The 24,332-nt window shown below is 24.3% G+C and overlaps 2 protein-coding genes across 2 annotated transcripts; both read right to left on the bottom strand. All coding sequences in view use genetic code 6, as the record gives it.

The window, feature by feature from the left end:
• Positions 1-1,643: 1,643 nt before the first annotated feature.
• TTHERM_000389699 (transmembrane protein, putative) lies at positions 1,644-3,600 on the bottom strand (the record flags this gene model as incomplete). Its single annotated transcript, XM_012798443.1, has 8 exons — positions 1,644-1,838; positions 1,894-2,138; positions 2,202-2,373; positions 2,527-2,855; positions 2,906-3,047; positions 3,095-3,301; positions 3,354-3,412; positions 3,465-3,600. 8 exons carry the CDS (start codon positions 3,598-3,600, stop codon positions 1,644-1,646), a joined length of 1,485 nt encoding a protein of 494 aa, XP_012653897.1.
• A 1,694-nt stretch (positions 3,601-5,294) lies between these two features.
• On the bottom strand, positions 5,295-23,719 carry TTHERM_00389690 (hypothetical protein; the record flags this gene model as incomplete). Its single annotated transcript, XM_001019374.2, has 3 exons — positions 5,295-16,763; positions 16,827-17,397; positions 17,490-23,719. The coding sequence occupies 3 exons, from the start codon at positions 23,717-23,719 to the stop codon at positions 5,295-5,297; spliced, it is 18,270 nt and encodes a 6,089-aa protein (XP_001019374.2).
• Positions 23,720-24,332: the final 613 nt, after the last annotated feature.

Raw genomic sequence — 24,332 nt, 5'->3', positions numbered from 1 at the left:
CCTGAAGTGATTTTTTATTTTCTTCTTCAATATTTTAGACTTCCAATTAACTGTGATTTTTTTCATCGAAAGCAGGTGCTCCAAGCCCCTAAGTAATGTGATACTTACCTAAATACCTTACAGTTTCTTATAAATTAAATCCATAAGGCATATCAAGGTAACTAATCATGTTTAAATTCTATCCTAAATTAACCATTAAGACAAAACTAACAGGATTGGCACTTAAAACATAAAAAAGTAATTCTAAAACTGTATTAGTGATTGAGAGACCCTTTACAGATGAGTATTTGCTTATCGCCTCTTCATTTTCTATAGTATAAATAAAATAGCTTTCGTAAATATCTTTATTTTAAATTATATTTTACTTTAACAAAGTCTATCAAACATTTCCGCATATCCTTACTAACATCCACATATTCCATCTTAAGGAGCATTGTTTGGGCCAATACCTCTATAATTCCAACAAGCTGTGCATTAATCGTATCTTTAACCACTACATTATTTGCAACTAATATGGCATTCTATGTAATATATTTATTTCTTAATCTTTATTTAAAATCAAAAAATTTTACATTAGCAAGTAGCAGTGCTGCTATCATAGTATTAACCTGGGAAACAATTTAAGCATTTATTTTAATAACCTTATAATGGTGCAGGACATTTTTCAATACATTTTCCTTAATAATAATTGTAATCTCCTTAGCATGATGTACAGTTCTAAGATGTTCCAGAACAAGTACTACAATTTTAGTCACATATAGAACAAGTATTTTAACTACCAGCTGGGAGAAAATATCCATTATTACAAGAAAGTTGGCATGTATTATTTTACAAGTATAGTTTTGTATTTAGTTCATACTAGCAAGTTGTACAATTTGTAGGCTAACCAACACACTCCTTGCAAAAAATACTGCAGGCACCACATTTCTAAGTAGTCGAGGGAGTTATTATATAATATCCTTATCCACAACTTTAAACACATTCCCCCTCCCTTTCATATAAATCTAGATAATTATGTATTTTTTAATCATTTTATGAAAGAAATTGAATAATAAATAAGATTTCTTACTTGATGGACATTAAGTAACACACTGCTAGTTATAAAGAAAATAATTAGCCTTACACTTAGAGCAGGTATTTTATTTATTGCATTAAGAACAATAAAGTGGGCACTAAAGGCAATTCCATGTTATATTATCAGCATACAAACCACTAGGGCATGAGGAAACACACTGAGAATTATACAAATAGTAAGGGAATATACATTGATAACAGTTTGCTGAGAGTGGACCATAGCATTTACCGCAATTAAATGAACATTTACTACAAATATTTTAAGTTGTATCTTTATAATATCCCAATTAGCAGCTTGTTACACATTATTAAGTAACTCTTTTATTTAAATTTATAATTAAAACAAAAAAAATTATAAATTAGAAATTACGGATCAGCGAATGTATTGGTTGGGCACTATTATACACAAATATTCGAAGATAAATACATACCACTAATACACTATACGCAAGTAGGTCCTGGGTTAGTACAAATTGCACAGTATTGAGGACAATCTGTACACACTCTAGTACCATCGGCATTCAATTTACCATATTTAAAAAGAGGACAATAGTCACATTATCCGTTATTCATGTAATAAGGGTCTCTGCAAATTAAACAGTGTGATGATTGTGGACCTTTGCAAGTTTAACATTTCTAATTACATTATTAGCAAATTCTATTTATAGTATCTTAATAATATCCATCATTGCATGTGGCGCTACATGTTCTTGTTATAAGATCTCCAAATTGGCCATTTGGACAGCTTGGAAAACAAGAAGAACCTATAAAAATATTAAATGAATCAAATTAGAAATAATTAATTTAAATAAAGCTTACCTGTTCCAAATAAAGGAGGAGCACAAGTTAAGCAATTTGATTTTGAAGGACCATTGCATGTTCCACAATATTCGTCACAGGCATCACATTTTTAATTAAGTGTATTTTTATAAGTCCCATTTGGACATGTACTTAAACAGGAGCTATTATATAAATAAAACCCAAGATTGCATTTTGTGCAAGAATCAGAGCTTGGGCCAAAACATAACCCACATTTTGTATCACAATTTTTACATAACCTCTTGCTTTTATTTCAAATTAAATTTTTATCTAAAAAGTTATATTAAAATATATATGTATATATATACGGATCTTAAGCATCTCCATAAGTTGAGGCGCTACACTAGCTAACACACATGCTATTTTGCCCAAAAAGAGGAGGAGTCGAAGGACAAACACTTAAACATTTACCTTACAACCCATTGAGTATATATAAAAAATTATTAATAGGACAAGAAGTACAGTCTGAGGGTGTTCCTCCTTTAAAAATATAAATAATATGTTAAGTTAAATATGTAAATCATAAATTAATCAAGCAATAAAAATTAAAAATGTTGAGACTTTGAGCTGAAAAAGTTGATTTATTTGTGTTAAAATTTGCTATTTTTTTAATAATTGATATAAAAAATGTACCTACACACGCAGCACATGAAACATTACAAGGTTTACAAACGAAAGTTATTGGGTCTCCATAAAATCCAGGCTAACAACTTGAGCATTTTGTTCCAACTAAATAGTTAGGTTATTAACATGCAGTGCATATATTTAGAACAGTACATTGATAGCAATTACAATCAGAACAACCTTTATTACAGCTTTAGCATACATTTGGAGTTACTGAAGTATCACCGAAATAGCTATTTGGGCATTTTGCTACACAAAAAGATTTACCAACTTAAGAAGCATTATCAAGAAATATACCTGGAGGGCAGTCAGTGCATTAGTAGTTGTATTTACCATTACTTTAAAAAAAAATTTCAATTAAAATAAATAAAAAGTTTAAAATAAATACCAATTTTTGCAAGAAGCGTCACAAATATCGCAAGTTCTAGTGGAGATATTTTGAAAATAATTAGTTGGACATAAATTACTGCATGTATTTTAATATAAAAAATATCCTATATCACAATAAGTGCATTAGTTAGGATTAGGCCCTATTTAAAAAATTTTAAAGAAACTAATTTTTTAATAAAATATTTACCTATGCACTTTAGGCAATTAGCTGAACATGTACTGCAAACTCTACTTGGGAAATCTTAACCATAGTAATAATTAGGGCAAGTTGATTAACAGCTATTATCAGGATTTAAATAATTTGGAGGACTACAACTAGTACAACTTTAATTACTGCTTGCAGAGCAGCTGAAGCAAGTACTATCGCAATTCGAGCATAAATTATTATTGGTTTCTATTTAAAAATAATATTTTTTCTTTTTCATGAGTTTTTAAAAATAATTTACGTGGATTTGGATAAGTTCCTATGGTGCAAGTAGCTACACATTAATTATTTTAGAGATACCTTTTCAAATAAAATGAAAGTATAAATTAAAAATATAGCTTTATATAGTTACAATGATCCTGTACAACTAAGACAGTCATTATTGAAAGGACCTTTGCAAGTATAGCAAGAATCATCACAATTTTTACAAATTGTGCAAGGGTATTAAATGCATGGATTGGCTGGAACATTAGCATAGAATTTTGCATTACATTAACATAATTTGCTCACTGGGTCTATTGAAGCATTCGAGTAGCATCCTGTACATTTATTAGGTTATGCTGCTGAGCAACTTGAGCAAGATACATCACATGCATTTATAATATAAATGAAATCTCTAATTGCCCAACTTGCCTTGATTTATTTATAAATTTTTATAATTTTTTTGCTTTTAAAGTGTTATTTCTAAATTAATTTATTACAGTCGCTGAGTCTTCTTGCATATCTGATTTAAATATAATTTAGTGGCTAATCGCTGTATGAGAAAAAAGACCAGAATCTACAGCTTATATATAATCAAAAGGTGGATTACCACAGTTGGTATCAGGTATTGTTTAAGTTTAACCTGGTTAATTATATTAATACTAAGTATAGCTTCCACTAGAATTAATCCAAATACTCTCTGTACTCTACCACTGATCAATAAAATATAGATTTAACTTGACTTAAGATTAGTAGTGAGGAGGTATATTTTGCAGAGTTTTAACAATAAATACGTCTGTACCAAACTTTTGGTAACCACCTAAAACTCTCTTTGTTGCAAAACCTAATTTATTGATATGGAATTAAATTAAAAATATTATTAATTCATACATTCAAAAATTTAAATAAAAATTTTGATTTTAATTATATGTGATTTTTTGTTTGTTGAATAATCTTTAGACATTTCATTTTATGAATAAAAGATTGATTTTACTACTGTTATGATTATTTTAAGTTTCCTTTTTTAAATATCACTTTATAAGAATTTTCTTACCTTTACCGCAATCTGTGAAGTAAGGACTGGATACAAAACCTTTCATAATTATTCATTATTAATTATTTTGTAAACTTGTTTTTAAGTTAAATTTTCTATATATAATTTTACTTCCTTAAATACTCCACTCGTAGGTTACATCCAAATCAGTCATAGTATTTGTTGTGAATTCTTATCTAATCGTCCAAGTATTTACTAAAAAGTTATAATAATTAATAAATAAATATGAATTATATTTTATTTTAGCTTCATTTTTGAAAAATTTTGCAAGCAAAGTATTATTTGAATCAATTAAATTTATGTTTAATTTAAAGTAAAATTTTATGGCGAACTCTCATTTTATAGAAGTAATTTAAATTACCTGAATAAACAACTCTACTTATATAAGCTAATGCTATAAATGTAAATAAAAGATTAGATATCAGATACATTTTAACTCTAATAAAGTTGAACTTGTTAGCTAAATAAGATTTAATGTATTATTATTATATTACTTTGAAATTATTATTAATAAAAATTCGTATTTTGTGGAAAATTAATTTAGTGGTAAAATTTGTTAACAATACTCATATCTATTCTGGTTATATTCAAATATTTTTGATTTTAACTTATAAATTAAATGTAAAGCATTTAAATTTTTAATTTAAACTGCAAGTAACATTTTTATGCTAGATAAATGTTAATACTCAAAAAAAATATTTAAAATTGTTAAAAAATTAAAATAGTGATCATTAATTTGTTGATTTTTATTTTGTAAAGCATTAGATTGATTTAAATATTTCCAAAAACAAATAAAAAATTAAATTAAACCATTAAAAATTAATTAAATTCATTCATAACTACAAAGGATATATTTAATTATCAAAAAATGTAAGTAAATTTTATTTAATAAGTTTTATTTAATAAATATATTTATAATATTTTCATTCACTTTTCTTAAAACTGCTAAAAGCTTGAGGGTTATTGGGATTGAGATTTCATAAGTTTATTTGTAATTGTCTTAGGAGTTTGATCTTTTGAAGCCAAAATGTTATAATTTGTGGATGAATAATTTATATTCTTATCATCATACTTTTTTCTCAAGTGTAAATTTTCAACAACTACAGCAGGCTATGAGGTGATAATATCATCATGAGGTCCGTATATCAGATATTTTCTAGGGTCTTCTTTTCTAGTGGAAATATCCCATGGTAGATTAACAAACTCTTAAGATTTATTCTTCGAGATAATTTGTGTTGAATTTACCAAGAAAGATTCAAAAGCCATAATTCTTGAGTTATTAACATCGATATAAGAAGTTTGAAGCTTTTATTTTCTTTGTAATTCCTTACGCTTTTGAGCTTCTATCAATTGTTTTTAAAAGTCTTCCTCATTAAGATTGCAACCACAATTAGGCTTGTTGCAATTACACTGATTTGCATAGAGTCTAACCTATGGATACAGTTATTCTTAATCTTCTACAAGCTTGGAATAAAGTAATTTCTTTTCCTTCAATTCCAAATAAGATTAGTATTTCTTACTGAAATTGATTGGCATATTATCCAAGTCATAACCTTTTAAAATAAAGTCTGACTTAGAGTTGATATCTGATTTACTAAATGAGTTTTAGTTTGAAATAGAACCCTTACTCTTGCTTAATCCTTTGCTTTTATTCTTTTTCTTGCTAAGGTTCTTTTTATAATATCCTCCTTTTCTTTTATCTGAATCAATTGCTGTTTCAGAAGCTAAGAATTAGTTACTGTAAGGGTTAGTATTAAATTGATACTATTTCTATTCATCTTCAGGTATAAGTTCTTAATCATCTTGTAAGTGCATTAGGTCATTAGGATCGTATATTTCAGGCTATCCTTAACTATCATAATCTTATTCTGATTCTAATTCTTCTTCTCCTTAATCACTTTGAGATTAAACTGCTAATTTATTATCTTGATCATCATTTTACTTTTCTGATTTTGCATTATCTTCTTCAAATGTATCTTCATTTTCATATTTTTTAGGTCCATCTTCATTATCGATAGGAGTCTAAATATATTCAGACTCTATCAATTACCTATTTGGTATCTATAGAGTGTATTAATTATCTGGCTTTTTTTCTTATGCTTTGTTTTTTTACTGAACTTTTGACTTTTGATTTTAAGACTCATCCATTTACATAAAGGGGTGGTCTTTGAAATAGAGAGGTCCTTCTCTCTGTATAGGAGTTTGGTTATATGAAATTGGGGATTGCATTTAAGAAACGTTAGAAGGGACATTAAGAGTTATTATTGATTGAGCTTAAGTTACTCCCTTTAATCTATTTTAATTTGGAATACTTGGTGTAGGATCGTTTTATGGCTGAGAAAAAGTTTTTTTGAGAACTTATGATTTTTCAGGTATATTCTCTTCAGATTGTTTCTTTTCTACATATTATTAAGTATAAGTCTATCGCTTGGTAGGAGCTCTTATTTTAGGAGGGGCTAATTTAGATTTTCCATAGTTTTTCTTATCAGAAGGTTCTTCGCCTAAAAAGCTTGCTTGCTTTCCTGTTTAATTGCTTAGAGGAGTAGCAACTTCGCTGTCCACTTGCTTAAACAAAGACTTACCGTGACTAGGATTACTCTTTTTGTAAACAATAAAATCACTATTCTATTCACTTCCTTCACTTTTATTATTATTTGAAGGAGTGTTAATAATAGAGTCTTCAGTCTAGTTAGATCCCTTTCTTGCAGTCTTATTATTACTTTTAGGCTTTTTATTTTTTTGCTTATCACCTAAAGATTAGTTTGAATTTAAACCTGGTTGCAAAACATCTGTTGTAAGCTAATTGAAGTGACTAACTTTCTACTAAAATTCATCGTCTGAGTGGTCATTTAGATCTAAATGAGGCGATATCATAGTAATGTGTTGATTCTATTACTGTAAATAGTTTTCGAACTCTTCTCCTTCCATTTCTGGATATTCGTATTCTTTAGAGGAACTGTTAGGAAATTGTTTAAGACCCAGTCTTCTACTCATGTCTTAATCACTAAAAATGTAGCTGTCTAGTTCATACACTTTGTCTTTACTTTCGCTGTCTATTTATCTTTGCTCATGGCTACTAATGCTTTCCTTCTTTCCTCTTTTCTTAGCAGAGCTAGCTAAATCAATTTTATCCATCATATTTTCAATTTTATCTTTAATTTCATCATCTTCATCTTTGCTATCCTCTGTTTTAAATTTTTATCTTTCTTTTTGGTTAGGTTTTTTATCAGTAGTAAATTAATAATCATCTTCTTAGCTTTTATCTTCGACAGAAGAAGAATTGGTTTTAATCTTTTCAATGTAAACTACTTCTTTATCTTCTTAATTTTAAATAAAATTTTATTCATCTTACTGCTTTTATTCTTTTTTCTTTTTTCTTTCTTCTCTTAGTTTTCTTAGCTCAGAATTAAAGTCATTTTAAATACTTTTCACAGACTCCTTAGGAATAGATACTTACTAAGCTACATTTTTATAATTTACTACATTCGGAGTATTTTATTTATACTTATTGTATTTTTCTCTTCTCTCTTATTAACTAAGCTTTTTAGCTGGGGCTTTATAAGGTATTTATCTTTTATTTTGAATTTTTTGGTTCATTTATTCCTGGCTGTTTTTGGTATCTAAAATTTACTGTATTTACGGGTCTCTTTGCTTAAGTATGCTAGTTTTAGAAGTTTAATCTACCTTATTTTAAGGTTTTTCACCTTTCTCTTCATCAGAATTTATAGAAGCACGCTTGATATTTGTTTATTAGTTTGAGTCTTTTTACACTGAGCTACTTGAACCAGCTCTTTTTTTGTTTTTGACTGAGTCTTTAGAATTTTAAGTATCAGTAGGTTTTTCTTCTTTCTTGTTTAATGTGTTTTCCTAAATTATTTTCTAAGGTTTATCATTTAATTTACTTTACTTTTCAGGTTTTTAATTAATTTATTTCTAGGAAGAGGACTCAGTAATATTTTAATCATTTTCATTTGATGCTTTATTTCTTTTTAGTTATACTTAATTTGATTGTTTTTTAGATTATTTTTCTAAATCTACTTCACTATTTGTTTCAGTTGTATTTTAAGAAGATTTTCTAGATGGAATATTTGATTTATTTCTACTTTTTTATGGTATATTATCAATTTATTCTTCAGCTGCAATTGGGTCTTTTTTATTTTTTTTCTTTAAATTATCTTCAGATAATTTTCTTTAAACAGATTATTAACTTTTATCAATTATTGACTCTTTAGATTTAGAAATATTTTTACTTGTTTGTTCTAATGAAGGTTCGTCCTATTATTTCTCTTAATATTAAATCCCTTTTTATTTCGTTGGTTTACTGCTTTTCAGGTTTTCTTCTTTTTAATCATATTTTTAGCTATTATTGCTTGTTGTTTGTTTTTCATTCTATGGATCAACTTTATCTCTAATTTGTTTCTTGGAGTTGCTCTCTGCTTAAATTATTTTCTCAGAATTGTTTAATTTTTGAGAGTTATTTTATGATTAGCTGCGAGTTATTAATTAAGAATTTTCTATTTACTCTTTTGAACTCTACTATGTTTTGGTGTTTGGGTTTTTTTGATTATCTTAGTCTTATAAATCAATTATATCTGAGTTTATTGATACATTGTCTTATAGTAAATTAAAAGAATCTCCTTAGTAATCATCTTCTTCTTCAATTGTATTGATTACCATATTAGAAATATCAAGCTTTCTCTATGATGAAGGTCTTATCTAATCGTTTTATTTATTTTTACTATCTAATTTCTATTCGTTCTTTACAATGTGCTATTATTATTATTTTACCTGTTCAAATTTTTCAGAGTCGATGTTTTACTTTGAGGAATCATTTGGTTAATTATTGTTAAATGTTTACTATTTCTAAGAATTTACTTCTTATTAATATGGTTTTTATTCTTTATTAACTTATGGTTTTTCAGAACTTTTCTCTGGATTGAATTTTTTACGAATCTTCTCATTCAATTCATTTATTTTTTTCATTATTTCTTTTTCATGATCGTCTTCCTCTTCAAGTTATAAACTATTAGCTTGCTAATGACCACCTTACTTCTTTTTATCTGATTTTTCTAATTTACTTTAAGATAACCTTTGTATTCTTTCAATACTCTAACGTAATGGTGAGTTTTAATTGCTATCTCTATCACTAAAATCGACACTTCCTTTTTATAAATTTTAATTTGATTTTTCCTACCTATTATCTTAATCTAATTAACCAAGCAATTTATCTTTAATTTAAGCTTAATTTTCATTTTATTTTTATGGCTTAGAAGTAGTTTATTATTTTATTGATTGAATTTGATAATCATTTTCACTGTCATTATCAGAATCTGATGGGTTTTTGCTTTAAGTATCTTAATTTTATCCTTAATCGTTTTAAATATTATCATTTATTTATATTCCCTGGCTCTTAGTTTGACCTTTTTATTTTTAAGCCAAGTTTTATTAAGGCTACAATTTTTATTTATCATTTGTTTACTAATTGCTATCTTAATCATTTGAATTTAATTAACTTTCATAGCTATCATCACCTTCAGTTTAATTCATTTAGTTTAATTATTCTGACTTTGGCTAACTAGATAATTACTCTATTTTTTTATTATCTTCACTTTCTAAAATATTTTAACTATCTTCTGAATCTTCTTTCAAAATACTTTGCTTATTAGCTTATTATTTTTATTACTTTTATATAGAGACTTGAGTTTTTTAATTATTTGACTCCTTCTAAGATTTCTATGATTAAGTTTATTAGCCTTACTACTTATCTTTCAGCTTGTCTGACTCTTATTTATTTAAATCAACTTTTTCTTTCTTAGACTTTTCTGGCTTCTTTTATTAAACTTATAATTTGCCTTTTTCTTATAATTATTCATCTTAATCATTTGAAAGCTATGAATATTCTGATACGTTATCTTATTTTTCCTATATTTAATTAGCTTTATGAGGTTATTTAATATGTTTATCAACTTTTTCTTCACAAGAACTAAGCGAGTCTTAATCTTATTATTTATTTTTGTTTTATTTTTTGACTCTCTTTTCAACTTGATCTTTCTAAACTTACTATTATGATTATTTTATTTTCTAATTATTTGATTCTTTTTCAGACTTTTCTAATTTTGGTTATTTACCTTTTTATCTTTCTTTCTATTACTTTTGTTCTTTTTAGTCATCTGATATGTTATCTTCTTATTCCTCTTAACTTTCATTAGTAAAATTTGGTTATTATTAATATTACAATTCTGCTTATTATTCATCAGAATCATTAACTTCATCTCCCTAGTCTTGATTTTCATCTTGGCTATCATTTACAGAATTAGATTAAATAACATTTTTCTTTTCATTTACATTATCTGAGTCGAATTTTTATTTTTGAGTTACATTCTATCTTTTTTATTTTTAAACTTAACCTTTCTAAGAATTAGATACTTACTCTTAATTTTTTTCATCCTCTTCCACAACAAATCCTTGTTACTCTTATTATTCAGTATATTTTTTCTCACTCGATTAGGAAATATTATCTTAAATATAATCTGTATCACTTTAACTTGAATTGTTTCTTTAAATTTAATCTCCAATTTGATAATTTTTTTCATTTTACAATTTTTAAGTTTTATTTGGTTTTTGTTTATTCATATGTGCCTGTATAGATTTGCTTTAATTTTTAGCAATTTAAGCAGCTGATTGACCTTAATTATTATCTTTATCTAAATTCACTTACTGAATATTTTCATTTGAGCTGATAGATTATTATGAACTAGAGTTAACTTATTTTTTATAATCAGGATTTTCAACTTTTTAAGTTTTTTAACTCTCTGAAATTGCTAATTCATCTTACTAGTCTTATTAGGTTTATTACTAAGCCTTATTTCTTTTACTTTTTTTGGTGGTTTCATTATCTTCTTATCTAGATACTGCTTATTATCTACTTTATTTTTATGATTTATCTGTAGAAATCAAATCTTTATTATCTTAGTTTAATTCTGATGGAGCATTTTATTAAAGATTTTAATTACTATTAATTTATTAAGATGATTATTTTTTTTAATTAGTCTTCTGTGAGCTTTATTTAGGTTATACATTTATATTTTAAACAGGATCTTTAAGATTCTTACTTTCTTATTCTAGATCACTAGTTTAAACTTCAAATTGTCCTTGATTAGCTGATTCATCAATATTTTTTTATTTTTGAATCTCACTCTAAGAAGATTAATCTAATTTAATACTTTTGTTTGATTTGGCTTTTTATCTTTCTTTTTCATTTTTAATTGGAATTTCTTCTTTTTAATTTTCTAAATAATTTTCAATTTAAGTATCTTAAATTTCTTCTACTTATGGTTGATTGCCATTGAAGGAGTTCTATGAAGAAGTGTTATCATTTTCATCTTATTTTTATGATTGATGCTCTTCTTATCCATATTCATCTTCATCGTCACCAGAAATTAGTTATTCATCCTCCTTTTAAATTTATTATTATTTTTAGACCTAATGAATTAATTTATTAGATTATGCTGATTTCTCTTCAGATTACTTATCACTTTCATCTTAATCTACATCTGAGGATTGATTTTCTATTTAATTTGATTTGATAGTCTTTAAAGATTTTTAATTTGAAGAGTTTGTTATTTGAGATTATTTATCATTAAGTTAATCGTTCTTTTTATTTTTTTACTTCATTTATTCAGTTTAATTAAATTAATTTTAGATAGCATTAACCCCACTAGAATCAAAGATATTTTAATTGCTTATTTCTTCATCAGAAGCATTATATTATGATTTTTTATTCTAATTTTTAATGTTGGGTTTTTACTTTTAATTTTCAGATTTTTTAATTTAGGATTAATTTTATTGATCATTATCCTCTTCTTATAATTAAATTTGATTCTTTTTGATGGATTGCTTTTACTCTTAATTTAAATTTTATTATTTTTGCAAAGGGATATTTTGTAGTTCTTTTTATTTATTTTTAATCTAATCCTTGCTTTAATTATTTTATTTTCTTTATTTTTTTAAATTAATATCTCCATCTTTTTAATTATCAAATAATGTCTTTTTAATTTATTCTTAATTTTCGTTGCTATCGTTTAAAGGGCTTTACTCTTCAGAATAAATATCTTAACTTTAAGTAGATTTCTATTTCTTTTAATTATTTTAAAGAGATTATTAATCTTCATCAGAATAATCTGACTCGTGCTATTTTTCTTATTAAGTTTATTTTTAAAGAGATTCCTCCTTTTATGATAATTTTTTCATTTTACTTTCTAATTTAGGATCATTATTTTTGATTTTGATAGATTTAGATGATTTCTTTGATTAATTGATATCATTTATTGCTTAGTCATCTGAATTTTCATCATTTTTATTGAGCTAACTTTATTCGCCATCAAACTCATTATCCTTAGAAATTTACTCTTTCTATTATTTTTTGCTTTATTTTTAAGATATTTCATTTTATAAATCTTTATTTAACCTTTTTTAGTTAGCTACTTCTTACTTTTTCTGAATTTATATTTTCAGATCTTTAAGCTCCTAGTCACTTTCTACTTCAGATCCTGATATCTAATCACTTTTTTCTTATTCCTTTATTTTTTATTATTACTTTTTGTTCTTTTACTCAGCATTAATAGCTTATCTTAAATTGTCTTGATTTTACTATCCTTTAAATTAACTATCTATTATTTATTTATTTAAGTCTGAATCTTGCTAAATTTGAGGATTTGGTATTTTTTTTAATTGAGTTTTATCTTATTTACTTTTATTTAATTTATTTTCTTTCGATAAATTTTAAATTGGTAAATTCTAATCTTCAGAATTCTTTGTTTTATTTTATTTCTTTACTCTTTCTTCTTATTAATCTTCATTTTCTGATTAATCATAAACATTTTATTCTGAAAGTGATTGATTTGAACTAAGATTTTCTTTTAAATCTGATTAATTTAACTTTTATGTTGAGGAATCTTTATTTATTTTTTGTTCTCCTTTCTATTTCAAATTCCTTTATTTCTCATTGTTTCTATCTAATCCAGAGTTACTCTATGGCTTTTCATTTTAGTCTAAATTTTAATCAGTTTAAGGTTTGTTTTACAAATTCTTTACATTTTAGGTATCTTTTTCAGAATTATTTGAAGAACTTCTGCTTTTATTTACTTTTCTCCCTCCTCTAATTGTTTTATTTTTCTGTTCACCTAAAAACATTTAACTTAATGATTTTTAATCTTCTTAGATATCATTTTCAGAATTATTTGAAGAACTTCTGCTTTTATTTTCTTTTCTCCCTCCTCTAATTGTTTTATTTTTCTGTTCACCTAAAAACATTTAATTTAATGGTTTTTAATCTTCTTTGGTATCTTCATCAGAACTACTTAAAGAGCTTCTGCTTTTACTTTGGTTTTTGTTTAAATTTTACTTTCTTCCCCCTCTTATTTTTTTTTGTAAATCTAATACTGCTTCTTCATCTTTTGGCTTTTTTGAATCAATGGCTTTCAATTACTCTTTAATTTTTCCTTTTTTACTATCTAATGATTGATTATCATCTTAATCTTCAAACTAATTATCTTCGTTTGTTTAGCTTTTTAAATTTTCATTAATTTTTTTAGATCCTATTCTTAAATTTAAATTATCTGTGTTATGTTCTGCATCATCTTCGTTTTCCTCACTATCACAATTATTTTAATTTAACTATTTACTTGCTTTAATTTAAGCTTGTTTTGATTTATTCTTTTAAGGTTTAAGTTCTGGTTATTTTTTAAATTGAATTTATTCATCATCACTTTTATTAATTTTGTCACTTTATAAAGCTTCTTTCTATATATCAAAATCAGACTCCTTTTATTAGAATGTTTTTTTGCTTTTGTTGACATTTTAACTTTTTTAATCATTTTATATTTGTTGAGCTTCATTCTAAATTTCTTTATTTTTAACAACTTTTTTGCTTTATTTAGCTTTTTCTAAATCTTCTTAAGATCCATCCAAAGATTTATGATAATTTTATACATTTATTTAACCTTCATTTTTTGCTTTATCTTAGGACTTTTTATTTTGTAATTATTAACCTGATTAAGAAATCTCAGCCAGTTTATTTGCTTAAATTTTAGATTTTTTCACCTACAATTCTTATTAGGAGTCATCATCTTAGACTATGATATTAAGATTTTAATGAATATTTTGTTGTTCTTTTTTATTTGAATTTTAATTAGTAGCTTCATTTAAGTTATTATTATTGATATTTTATAAATTTTTAATTTATTATTTGACAGGTGATGATTTTTTATCTTCTTAAGCCTTCATAAATTATTTAATCTCTTTCTCCAACTCTTATTTTTGCTTATCTTACTGCTAAACTTCTTCACATAAAATATCTGTACCCTAAACTTTCTTATTGTTATTACCAATACTTTTAGAACTCTTTTTCTCTTTAGCAGGGGATGATTTTTTATCTTATAATACGCCAATCTATTCAGAAATAAATTTGGACAGGTCATCAATATCAGATATATTATTTTTGGGTTGTTCTTTTTCTTTAGTTATTAAATTATTCTGTTTTTTACTTTAATTAATATCTTTAGAAGGTTTTTCCTATATAACTGATTTTTAATTTATATTCTATTATTTTTGATCTTTTTTTGATTGATAATGATCAGTCTGAGTTTCAGCATCTTCATCAGTTATAAGTGAATCATTATTAGATTTCTACTAACCTTTATCTTAATAATTTTCTTCATATTCTTCATTTTAATCTGATGTTTAAACTCCTTAATCATCTTAATTATCATCTTGAACTAATATTGGATCTTAATCAAAATTTTGCTATTTCTATTCTTGTTTGAAACTTTTATTTTAGTTATTCTTTTATTTCTTTTACACTTTTTATTATTAATCCTATTAATTTTATGAAGTTTATCCTTCTCCTCTCAAAATATTATCACTTATTTAAACTTGATTGTTAGATTGAATATTACTTTTGTTAGATTTTTGTTTAATCTATGCTTTTATTTTATTATTAGTATTGTTTTAATTAATTTGTGGTACTGTAGTTGAAATATTCTAATTCTTTTAGTTTAATTAATTAGGCATCTAGCTTATTTGCTGGTTATTTTCAAAGCTTTAATTGACAGTTTCTTCTTATTCTGAATCAATTTCATTATTTGAATTAGAATTTTAAGATGAATGTGAAATATCGTCTTGTATTTCAGTTTAAGAGTAGTTATCGCTTTTCTTTCTTGTTTAGTTATTTGGTTTATTTTATTTCTATTTTTAATTTTAATTTTGATCAGTTTGGATATTCTTATCACTTAGAGATTAATTACTAAGAGTCTAAACAATTTTCTTTTAGTTTTAACCTTTTTTTTAACTTACTTCTTAATCTTTTTACTATTATTATTAATCAGGTTATTAGATATTTATTTAATTCTTTTATTTCTAATCTTAACTATTTTGTGAAATATCTGAATGCCCAAAGTAATTACTTTTAAGCATACTCTCTTTATTTTCTGCTTAATTTAAAATTTAAGAATCATCATCATTGGAAAAATCGTCTTCAGATTCAATATTCTCGTCCTTGTCAGTTTAGGAATAAGAATCAATTAACTAGCAAGACTGAGTTGCTTAATTTTATATCTATTTATTTTTTTCTAAGCTTTGAATGCTAGGTTATTAAGATTTTTTTATAGGCTAATTTTCACTAGCATTAAAATTGCTAATAGAGAAAGGCTTAGTGCCAATATTAGTTTCTGAGAAGCTATTAGATGCACTTGATTTAGTTCTTTTTGGTGTTCTCATTGCTTTTATTTTTTACTTTTAAACTTCTTGCTTTTCTCCTGAGCTTTAAAAGTCCAAAGACTGTGTTTTATCATATTACTTCTTTTTATGGTTCTACTTCTTAAAGTGAACATACTTACTAGTTTAAACCTCTTTTTCTAATAAATTTGAATAATTATTAGCTGAATCATTGCTATTATTCTTTTAATTGATAAATATTTCTTCTTCATTTTAATTTTCATGATCAATATTACTAGCCTATTGCTATTCATTTTAAAATAGTTTTTATTGTTCTTTTTAATATTATAAATTCTGTTCAATATCATCTTCATCTATTTAATCTTCCACCTCATACAAATTTTTTGTCTCACCTTCTTCAGAATCTTCTTCATCAAGCTACTCTGATTATTCTTGTCCACTTGTTTCATTTAATTGAATATTCTATTGTTATTTTCGATTTTCTTAAAGTTTTGAGCTTTATTTTAGATTCAATTAATCTTAAGTGATGTATTTGTCTTAATTTTTTTATTCTTCTTAATCGCTTAAATCACTTTCATCTTTTTATCTTTAATCAATATTTTCTTGCTTGATTACTTTTAAACTACTTATTTTTTTTTAATTGCTCTCTTATTGCTATTATTTCTAAATTATATTTTAAGAATTTTAATGCTTAGACTTTTCATTTTAATATTATAAATAATTTACTTCTCTTTCTGGTAGCTGATATTGAGAATGCTTAGGATTTAATATTTTTTGAGTTTCAGAAGCTTTCTTTGTAATCTTAAGCTAGTTAACTAATTTAGAAGATTAGTTGTCTTAATCGTAATCTTATTCAGTATTGTCATCTTCTTAATTTGAAATATCTTCACTTTCGAATCTTTGTTTAAGAGCTTGCAATCTTTTTGAAGGGCTTGTTTAGTTTGAGTTAGATTTCTTCTTAGTTAGATTTCTACTAGATTAATCTGATTATTTATTTAAAGATTGCTATGACTTGCTTATTTATTCTGATATATTATAGAACTTATTTTTTTCAGGGTTTTTAAACTAGATTCTAAGATTAAGTTCTACCTGATTATCATATTGTTCATTTAAATTTTATTAATTACTATCTTATTCTCTTTAGCTATTTTTAATTGCGATGCTTTAATTAAATTATTATTCTTAATAGTTAGGTTCTTATTTAGTATGTGTTTCTTTTTTATTCTTGTTTGAAGTCTTATTTAATTATCTATCATCTTAATTATGTCTTTGATTTTATTAAGATTCCCCTAATGTGCTTTTTTTAAATAAATATTTTAAGATTAATTAGGTAAATTTTGAATTAAATTATTTTATTGTTATTCTGAAAATGAAAAAAAATTTTTTTACTTTATTAGTGGAGATTTATTAGGCTAATCATCATCATCATGGTAAGAACCTAAATTGGAGGTTATCTGCTATACAGATGATTATTAAGATCCATGCTAACTATTTTTAGGGAAATTACCAAATGTGAGCTATTAATTGTAGATTGTTTATAACTAGTCTTGAATATGTTCATCATAATTACTACTGTTTAAAGTATGTTTCGAATTTTAGGATTTAAATTTATTTTATTCTATCTTATTTTATTAGGGTTTTTAAATTTATTCATTTTAAAATTATCCTTCTTCATCCTAAATTTAATCTTCTCTTTTGTAGAGCATCTCCTTATTTTCAATCATATTCATTTTATTATTTTATTTTGCCTACATTTTTAATTGTTTTTAATTAACTTCTTAATTCTAAGAAAAAATTATATTAGCTTTTTAAACTTTTTATTATTTTTCTTCATCTTCTCTTTCATCACTTTAGTTTTTATTTTCTTAATATTAATCAAAATCATTATTATTATTAAATTAGTTTTATTTATTTGAAATATAATCCAGCTATTCTTAACTATTCCTATAATTAATTTATGCTTGTTGCTATAGACAATCTGAGTCGTAAGATGGATAGTCGATTACTTGTGAAAGCTTTTACTTACTTGTCCTTTATTACTTAATTTATTTATTATTATTATTAATACTATCATCAGGCTCTTTCTCTTATTCTGTTTAAAAATTTTGTTATTATTTATTGTATAATTTTCTCTCAGTTTTGTATTCATTTTTATTTCTTTGGCCTTTTTATGATTATGCTTGGGCTTCTAATTATCTACTTTAGAAATTTTAAGGATCATTATCAGATGAAAAATCTTGTTCATTAAAATCTGTAGCAAATTGATTTGTATCAACAACTTTTCTAATTTTTGAGTCTCTTCCTTCATTTTCTTAATATTAAACAGGTGCTTAAACTTATTAATTTTATTTTAAATTCTTATTTAAGCCTTTTTAACTTTATGACGTTTTATTTTAAATATTTTAATTATAAAATTAAATTTAGTTATCCTCTAGATTTTGTTTTGAAGATTTCTTTGTATTAAGTTCTTCCCTTTGTTCATCAGCTTCTGTCAAAGAACTGTTAGACTAATTTTAATTTAAATTATCTTACTAAATAAATTTATTCTGCTAGATACTTTATTGTTTAAGTATGACATTATTTTCAGAATTTTCGTGTTATTTATTATTTTTTGATTTATTTTAAATATTTATAAATTAGTTATTATTATTATTTTAAGAATTTTGTATCTACTGTTTTCTAGTTTATTGAACTATATCCACTTCAAAATCATCATTCAAATTATCAACAATTTATTCATATTGATTGTCATTATTAACTCTTTAAGATGAAAAATCTAACTAGATTGAACCAAAATCCTCATTTAGTTCTTCTTCATCTTATTTACTTATTTTAGAATCCTAAAATAGATTATTTCTAATGATAATTTACTGATTGTAATTATTTGTTGGGCTTTAAAAATTATTATTTGATTAGTATTTATTTTAAGGAAATAGCTATTATGGATTGATATTTGAAGTTAAATCATATTATTAGTTAATTTAATAATTTTAGAATTACTTGTTATTATCTAAATAATTTTAAGAACCATCAGCCGACATTTAGTTAATTTTACTTTACGAAGAATTTTAAATTGATTTTATGTGCTCTGTAAAAAGCCTTGTCCCTTATTAATTTAAGGAGTCAGAGTTCTGATAATATTGTTCGTTATTTTCTAAATAATTATTTCCTTGATATTTCTATTCTTACTAATGTGTATTTTATTATAAATTTTAAACTAGTTGCTATCTAAGCTCCTATAAAGTTTTAGTAGAAATTTTATGACTACGTTCTTATGCTTAAAGTGGTTTACTTTAATTCTATTGATCCAATCCTGATAATTTTTTCTTTTGAAGATCTTATTCAAGTTCTTCTTGCTTTTCTTTAAACACTCTCATGTTATCAATAGATTTTTACCTGCTTCGAGAAATAATTTCTTCTACTTCTTTCATCTTATCTTAAAGTTGCTTTGAAATTCTCTTTGATGAAATGCTAGATTTCGGTGTGTGTTACTGAATATTCTTTTCAGATTTCATAATTTCACTTTCTATATACCTTTTTTGCTCTTCATTTTTTCTCAGTAGCTGCTATTTGGAGTTTTACAATTCCTTCTCAATATCAACAAAATTAGATTGTATTCTTCTGTGTGAATTTTACGATTGTTATTCGCTCACAAACTCATCAATTTAATTTTTATTTTCAGAATACTCGTTTCCATAAGGATGTAAAAATTAATGGTGACTTTGATAATATTTTTAGCGTTTAGACCCACTATTATTAGAATATTGTGTTTGGTATTGTTCAGGTGAATTAAATGAATTCTTAGAGTAGTTTAAAGAAATTAAATTCAACTAGTCATCTTACTTCTTTTTCAATAAATCTCTCTTTAATTCTTAAACTTCAGCAATCAAAGCTTCTAAGTGAAGTTTCTTCAAATCTTATGATGATTCTAATGATTACCTTTAAGTATTTTACTGATTTTAAGGATTAATTTAAAGTACTTGCAATAAGGACTAACCTGTAAAATCAGGTACTTTACGTTGAGTTTAGGTGTTTTCGTACGAACTACGATTCTAAATTCCACTCATTTAGCTATCAATAAATTATTAATTTTTAGTATCAAATAATGCAGGAATATTTTATTTTTTAATTTATTCGTGCTATTCTATTCTATTTTTATCTTAGTCTTAAACTTTTTTAGTTGAATATTATGTGTATTAATCTTATTTATTTCTTTTCATATTATCTAAATATTCATCGCTTTCATATTACTCAAAAGAATTTTCTTGTTTTTTATTTTATTATTGATATTTTTCAATGTTTTTAACTTATTCTACCCCTTACTATTTTTCAAATTTATTATTTTAATTGGTCTGTCTTTGATTTAAATTCTTTTCTTTCTATAAATCTCTCTCAATAATTTCAGGTTTATTTAATGGTTTTTATGATTGGCGTGGTGTTACTTAATCATCTTAATCAGTTTAAACTGATTAATCATGAATCTTAACAACATGGATATGCTAACTGTATTTGCAATTTGGGTCTTAGCAGTTTACTTACAAATTATTATTATGACTTTAGTGATAAATATTATGGTGTTATTTAATATAACTAATATCTGAATAATTTCTTTATGTAAATGTGTTGTCTTCTGATTCAGTTTAAACTTAAATACTTTTTCTTTTGTTCATTTCTTCATATGTATTTGATGAATTATTTTGCTGATTCCTTTAGTTTGTAAGTTACTATTTATATTGTTATTACTAATTTGCTTTTCCTTTGATTCCTAAATTTTAACTTTATGAGGAATCTTCTTATTCTTAAATGTCTTCTTAGTCACTTGAACTATTATTTTTTAAGTGTTTTTAATCAACCTAGTTTATATTACCTTTCTGCTTAATATTTTTAATATAATTCTAATATAATTAATGCCTTTCTGATTTTTATAAATTATAATCTTCTTCTTCGTCTTTTATTGATTTTTTATTTTTTTAATCTTAAAAATTAATATGTCTTAAACCTTACTGCTGCTACTTCTAAAAAGTCATATCTTATCCCTTTTAATCTTCGTAGTTTAATTCTTCATCACTGTTTTAACTTCTAAAATGTCTAATATTTTTTTCAGATTTCTCATGCTAATTCAGCTAATTGTGCTTCTAGGTGTCTTAAATGTTACTAGCTTATTATAAATTATAATTCTAAAAAGATGTTTAGCTTGTGTTGTTAGCATTGCTCAACCTATCTAAAATAGAATCTAGCTTCTTTGAGACATTTTATTTAAACTAAGTATCTTCTTAATTAATTGAATTTCTTGCTGTTTCCAATACATAAGGACTTCCAATTTTAGATTAAATAGATCCTCGACTTTTTGTTTAGTCGTGGTATACTTTTGAGCTATTATCAACCTGATATTATTATTCATTATACTCTTTTACATTAACTCTTTCTTTTATTATTATTGTATCTTTATTTACTCTAGTTAAATTATTTTAAGATTAGAATTGACTCTAAGGTGATGATTCATAGCTCTCTCTTTAGCTTTTGAAATTTTTATTGAGTAGACATGCTTTACGAAGCTTTTCTTCTAGAAGCTATTATTGTATATTTAATCTCTTTATATTAGTATCATAGACATCATACATACTTCCATTGTAACGATATTCAGATCCATATTCATAATAATCATTTTAATTTTAAATAAATTCTGATTATTCAGTTGCATTAGAGTAGAATGGTAGCTTATTAGTAGGGCTCTATTTAGGTATTGTGCTTGTTCCTGTCAGCGTTCTCATTTAAGATTGATTGCTATAAATATTATGGGTTTTTATATTTTAAGATTATTTACTAAGGTCGTTTTGATTCTCCATTTATTCTGATTCTTTTTAATATATAATATAATTTGAATCTTAATTTTAAGTTTTGTTTCTCAAGGTTTGATTATAATAAGGGCTTTTTAGAAGAGCTTCTTTAGCTTCAAAAGTTTAAAAGTTAGAGTCTTTAATAGGCCATAATTCCATATTTTCATCATCTCTCCTATAGCTAACTGATTTAGGAGATTTTATTATTGAAGAAGAAAATTAATATTTGTTGGTTTAATTTTAAGGAGATGTTTATGTATAGAATTTAATTTTATAATCTTAGTCAGAACGTGGTAGTTGATCTTAATCTGTAATATTGTTCAAATTTTAAGGTTGATTAAAAATATTTGGATTTTTTTATTCTTTTTAAGCTTTTAGGGCCTCTTTTTGCTATCCTTTTAATTTTGTCTTTTTTCCATCTTTTTAAAGTCTTTAAGTGACCTTATCTTAATTTAATGAATCCAAAGAACTATTTGACATCAATTATTTAATACCTCCTTTATTTTATGAATTCTTTTGATTGACTTAACTGTTTGAACTATTATTTGTAATTTATTTCTCATTTAATGTAGTTTAAGTGTTAGACTATTGAGATTTTTAACTTTTTTTGGTCTTTATTTTATTGTTTTCAGTTTTTTATTTATTTTGAATAAAAGGACCTTCTTAGTATTTTAAGCTTATGTTTGTTTCAGATTAATCAGTCTAAGTTTTAAAGTTTTCATTTGGAAAGACTGTTGGTATTTTATTTAATAAAGATTTTTATTATTTATTTATCATACCTTATAATTTATATGAAGCATCATTTAAAGGATTGTCTATCTTTTTTACAGGTTCATAGCCCTCAAGTAAATTTGAAATGCTATTTTCACTTTACTTTTGCTTTTTTATTTAATTACTGGGCTTTTATTAATTCTATTAAGTATTTTAAAAATTTTGCGACTACTATTATTATTAAGCCCCTAATATTTTATTAGATTGCTACTAAACTGTTTACTTGCTTAATTTTGCATTTTTTAATTACTTCTTTTCACTTTTTTTAGGATCTTCTTTTATATGTAATAACTACTGATAATGCTATTCATTTTTATCAGTTTTTTTCTTTGCTGCTACTTTATTATTACTTGTCTTTGGCTTATTTTATTTCTTTATTTTTTATTTTCTATCAGGTAATTATTGCGAAGAGTTATCTAAAGAAAGACTATTGCTCTATTTATTAGGAGATAGCGATAAACTATTTTTAGAATCTTATTTACTATCGTTTTAACTGAAGCTGTCACTTGAATTTGATGATAAATCTTCAGATTAGCTCCTGTCGCTCTTACTGGAAGATAAATTACTATTTTTTTTGCTAACATTTTTTATATTCTAATCTTTTAATTAATTAATAAGGCCTTATTTTTAGTCTATAAGTTTGTGATTCTCATACCTGAGTTCCTTATTTTATTTGTGTAAATTTTACCTCTATATACTCGAAAGCAAATGTTTCTTATTATGCTCTTCTTGAGAATCTCTAATAGAATTAGATAAATTTGAAGAACTATTTTGTTCAGTTTGATTATGACTATCTGCTAATTACTTTTAATATTAATTCTATGAAATATTATTTTTAATAGCTTAGTTTAGAGTGCTTTTTTATCCATATTATTGTAAGAAGCGCTCATTTTCTCTTGTAGCTAACTCAATTTGTTGCATTTACTCCTAAATTCTTGAAATATTGAAAGATTATTCTTCTTCTTCATTGTTTTAGTATGAAGAAGATAAAGACGATTTTTAATAACTCATTGTCTTATAAGCAATATTTTATTGATTATTTAAAAATTTGTAATTTTTTTTTATTATAAAAACAATAGTATATTGATTAAGATAATAAATAAATAATTGATCAGCGATAAAAAATAAATTTTTGAATATAATAAATACAACATTATTAAAATATCTAAATCTTAAAAACATTAAAATTTTCTACTTTTAAATATTATTCATATAAAAATGATAAGAATTTCTTGTTAAAAATTATTGTTTTACAAAAAGTAAGCTATAAAAATAAAATTTACAAAAAAAGTCAAAAAGAATCTATAAATGTTTCAACATAATATATTAAATATTTCTAAAAGATATTTAAAACAATAATAATTTAAAATTCATAAATAAATATAGCATAATTGATTTATTAAAAACAAACACACACAAACAACTTTGAAAGTCTTTCGCTCCAATTTTTACTTTTTAATTCATAAAAAGTTGATTGAAAAATGTTTATAAATATAAAATTAGCATGAAAAAATTTATAACTATGATACCAAATTTTTAAAATTAAAAAAAAATAAAAGATTTAACTAATTTTAGCAAATTAATTTCTTAAGTTAAAATAGCATTATTAGTTTTTTAAATATTT

Source organism: Tetrahymena thermophila (assembly GCF_000189635.1).
Source record: "Tetrahymena thermophila SB210 genomic scaffold scf_8254587, whole genome shotgun sequence".
NCBI classification, from domain to species: Eukaryota; Ciliophora; class Oligohymenophorea; order Hymenostomatida; family Tetrahymenidae; genus Tetrahymena; species Tetrahymena thermophila.
This window is presented reverse-complemented; position numbering and strand designations above follow the sequence as displayed.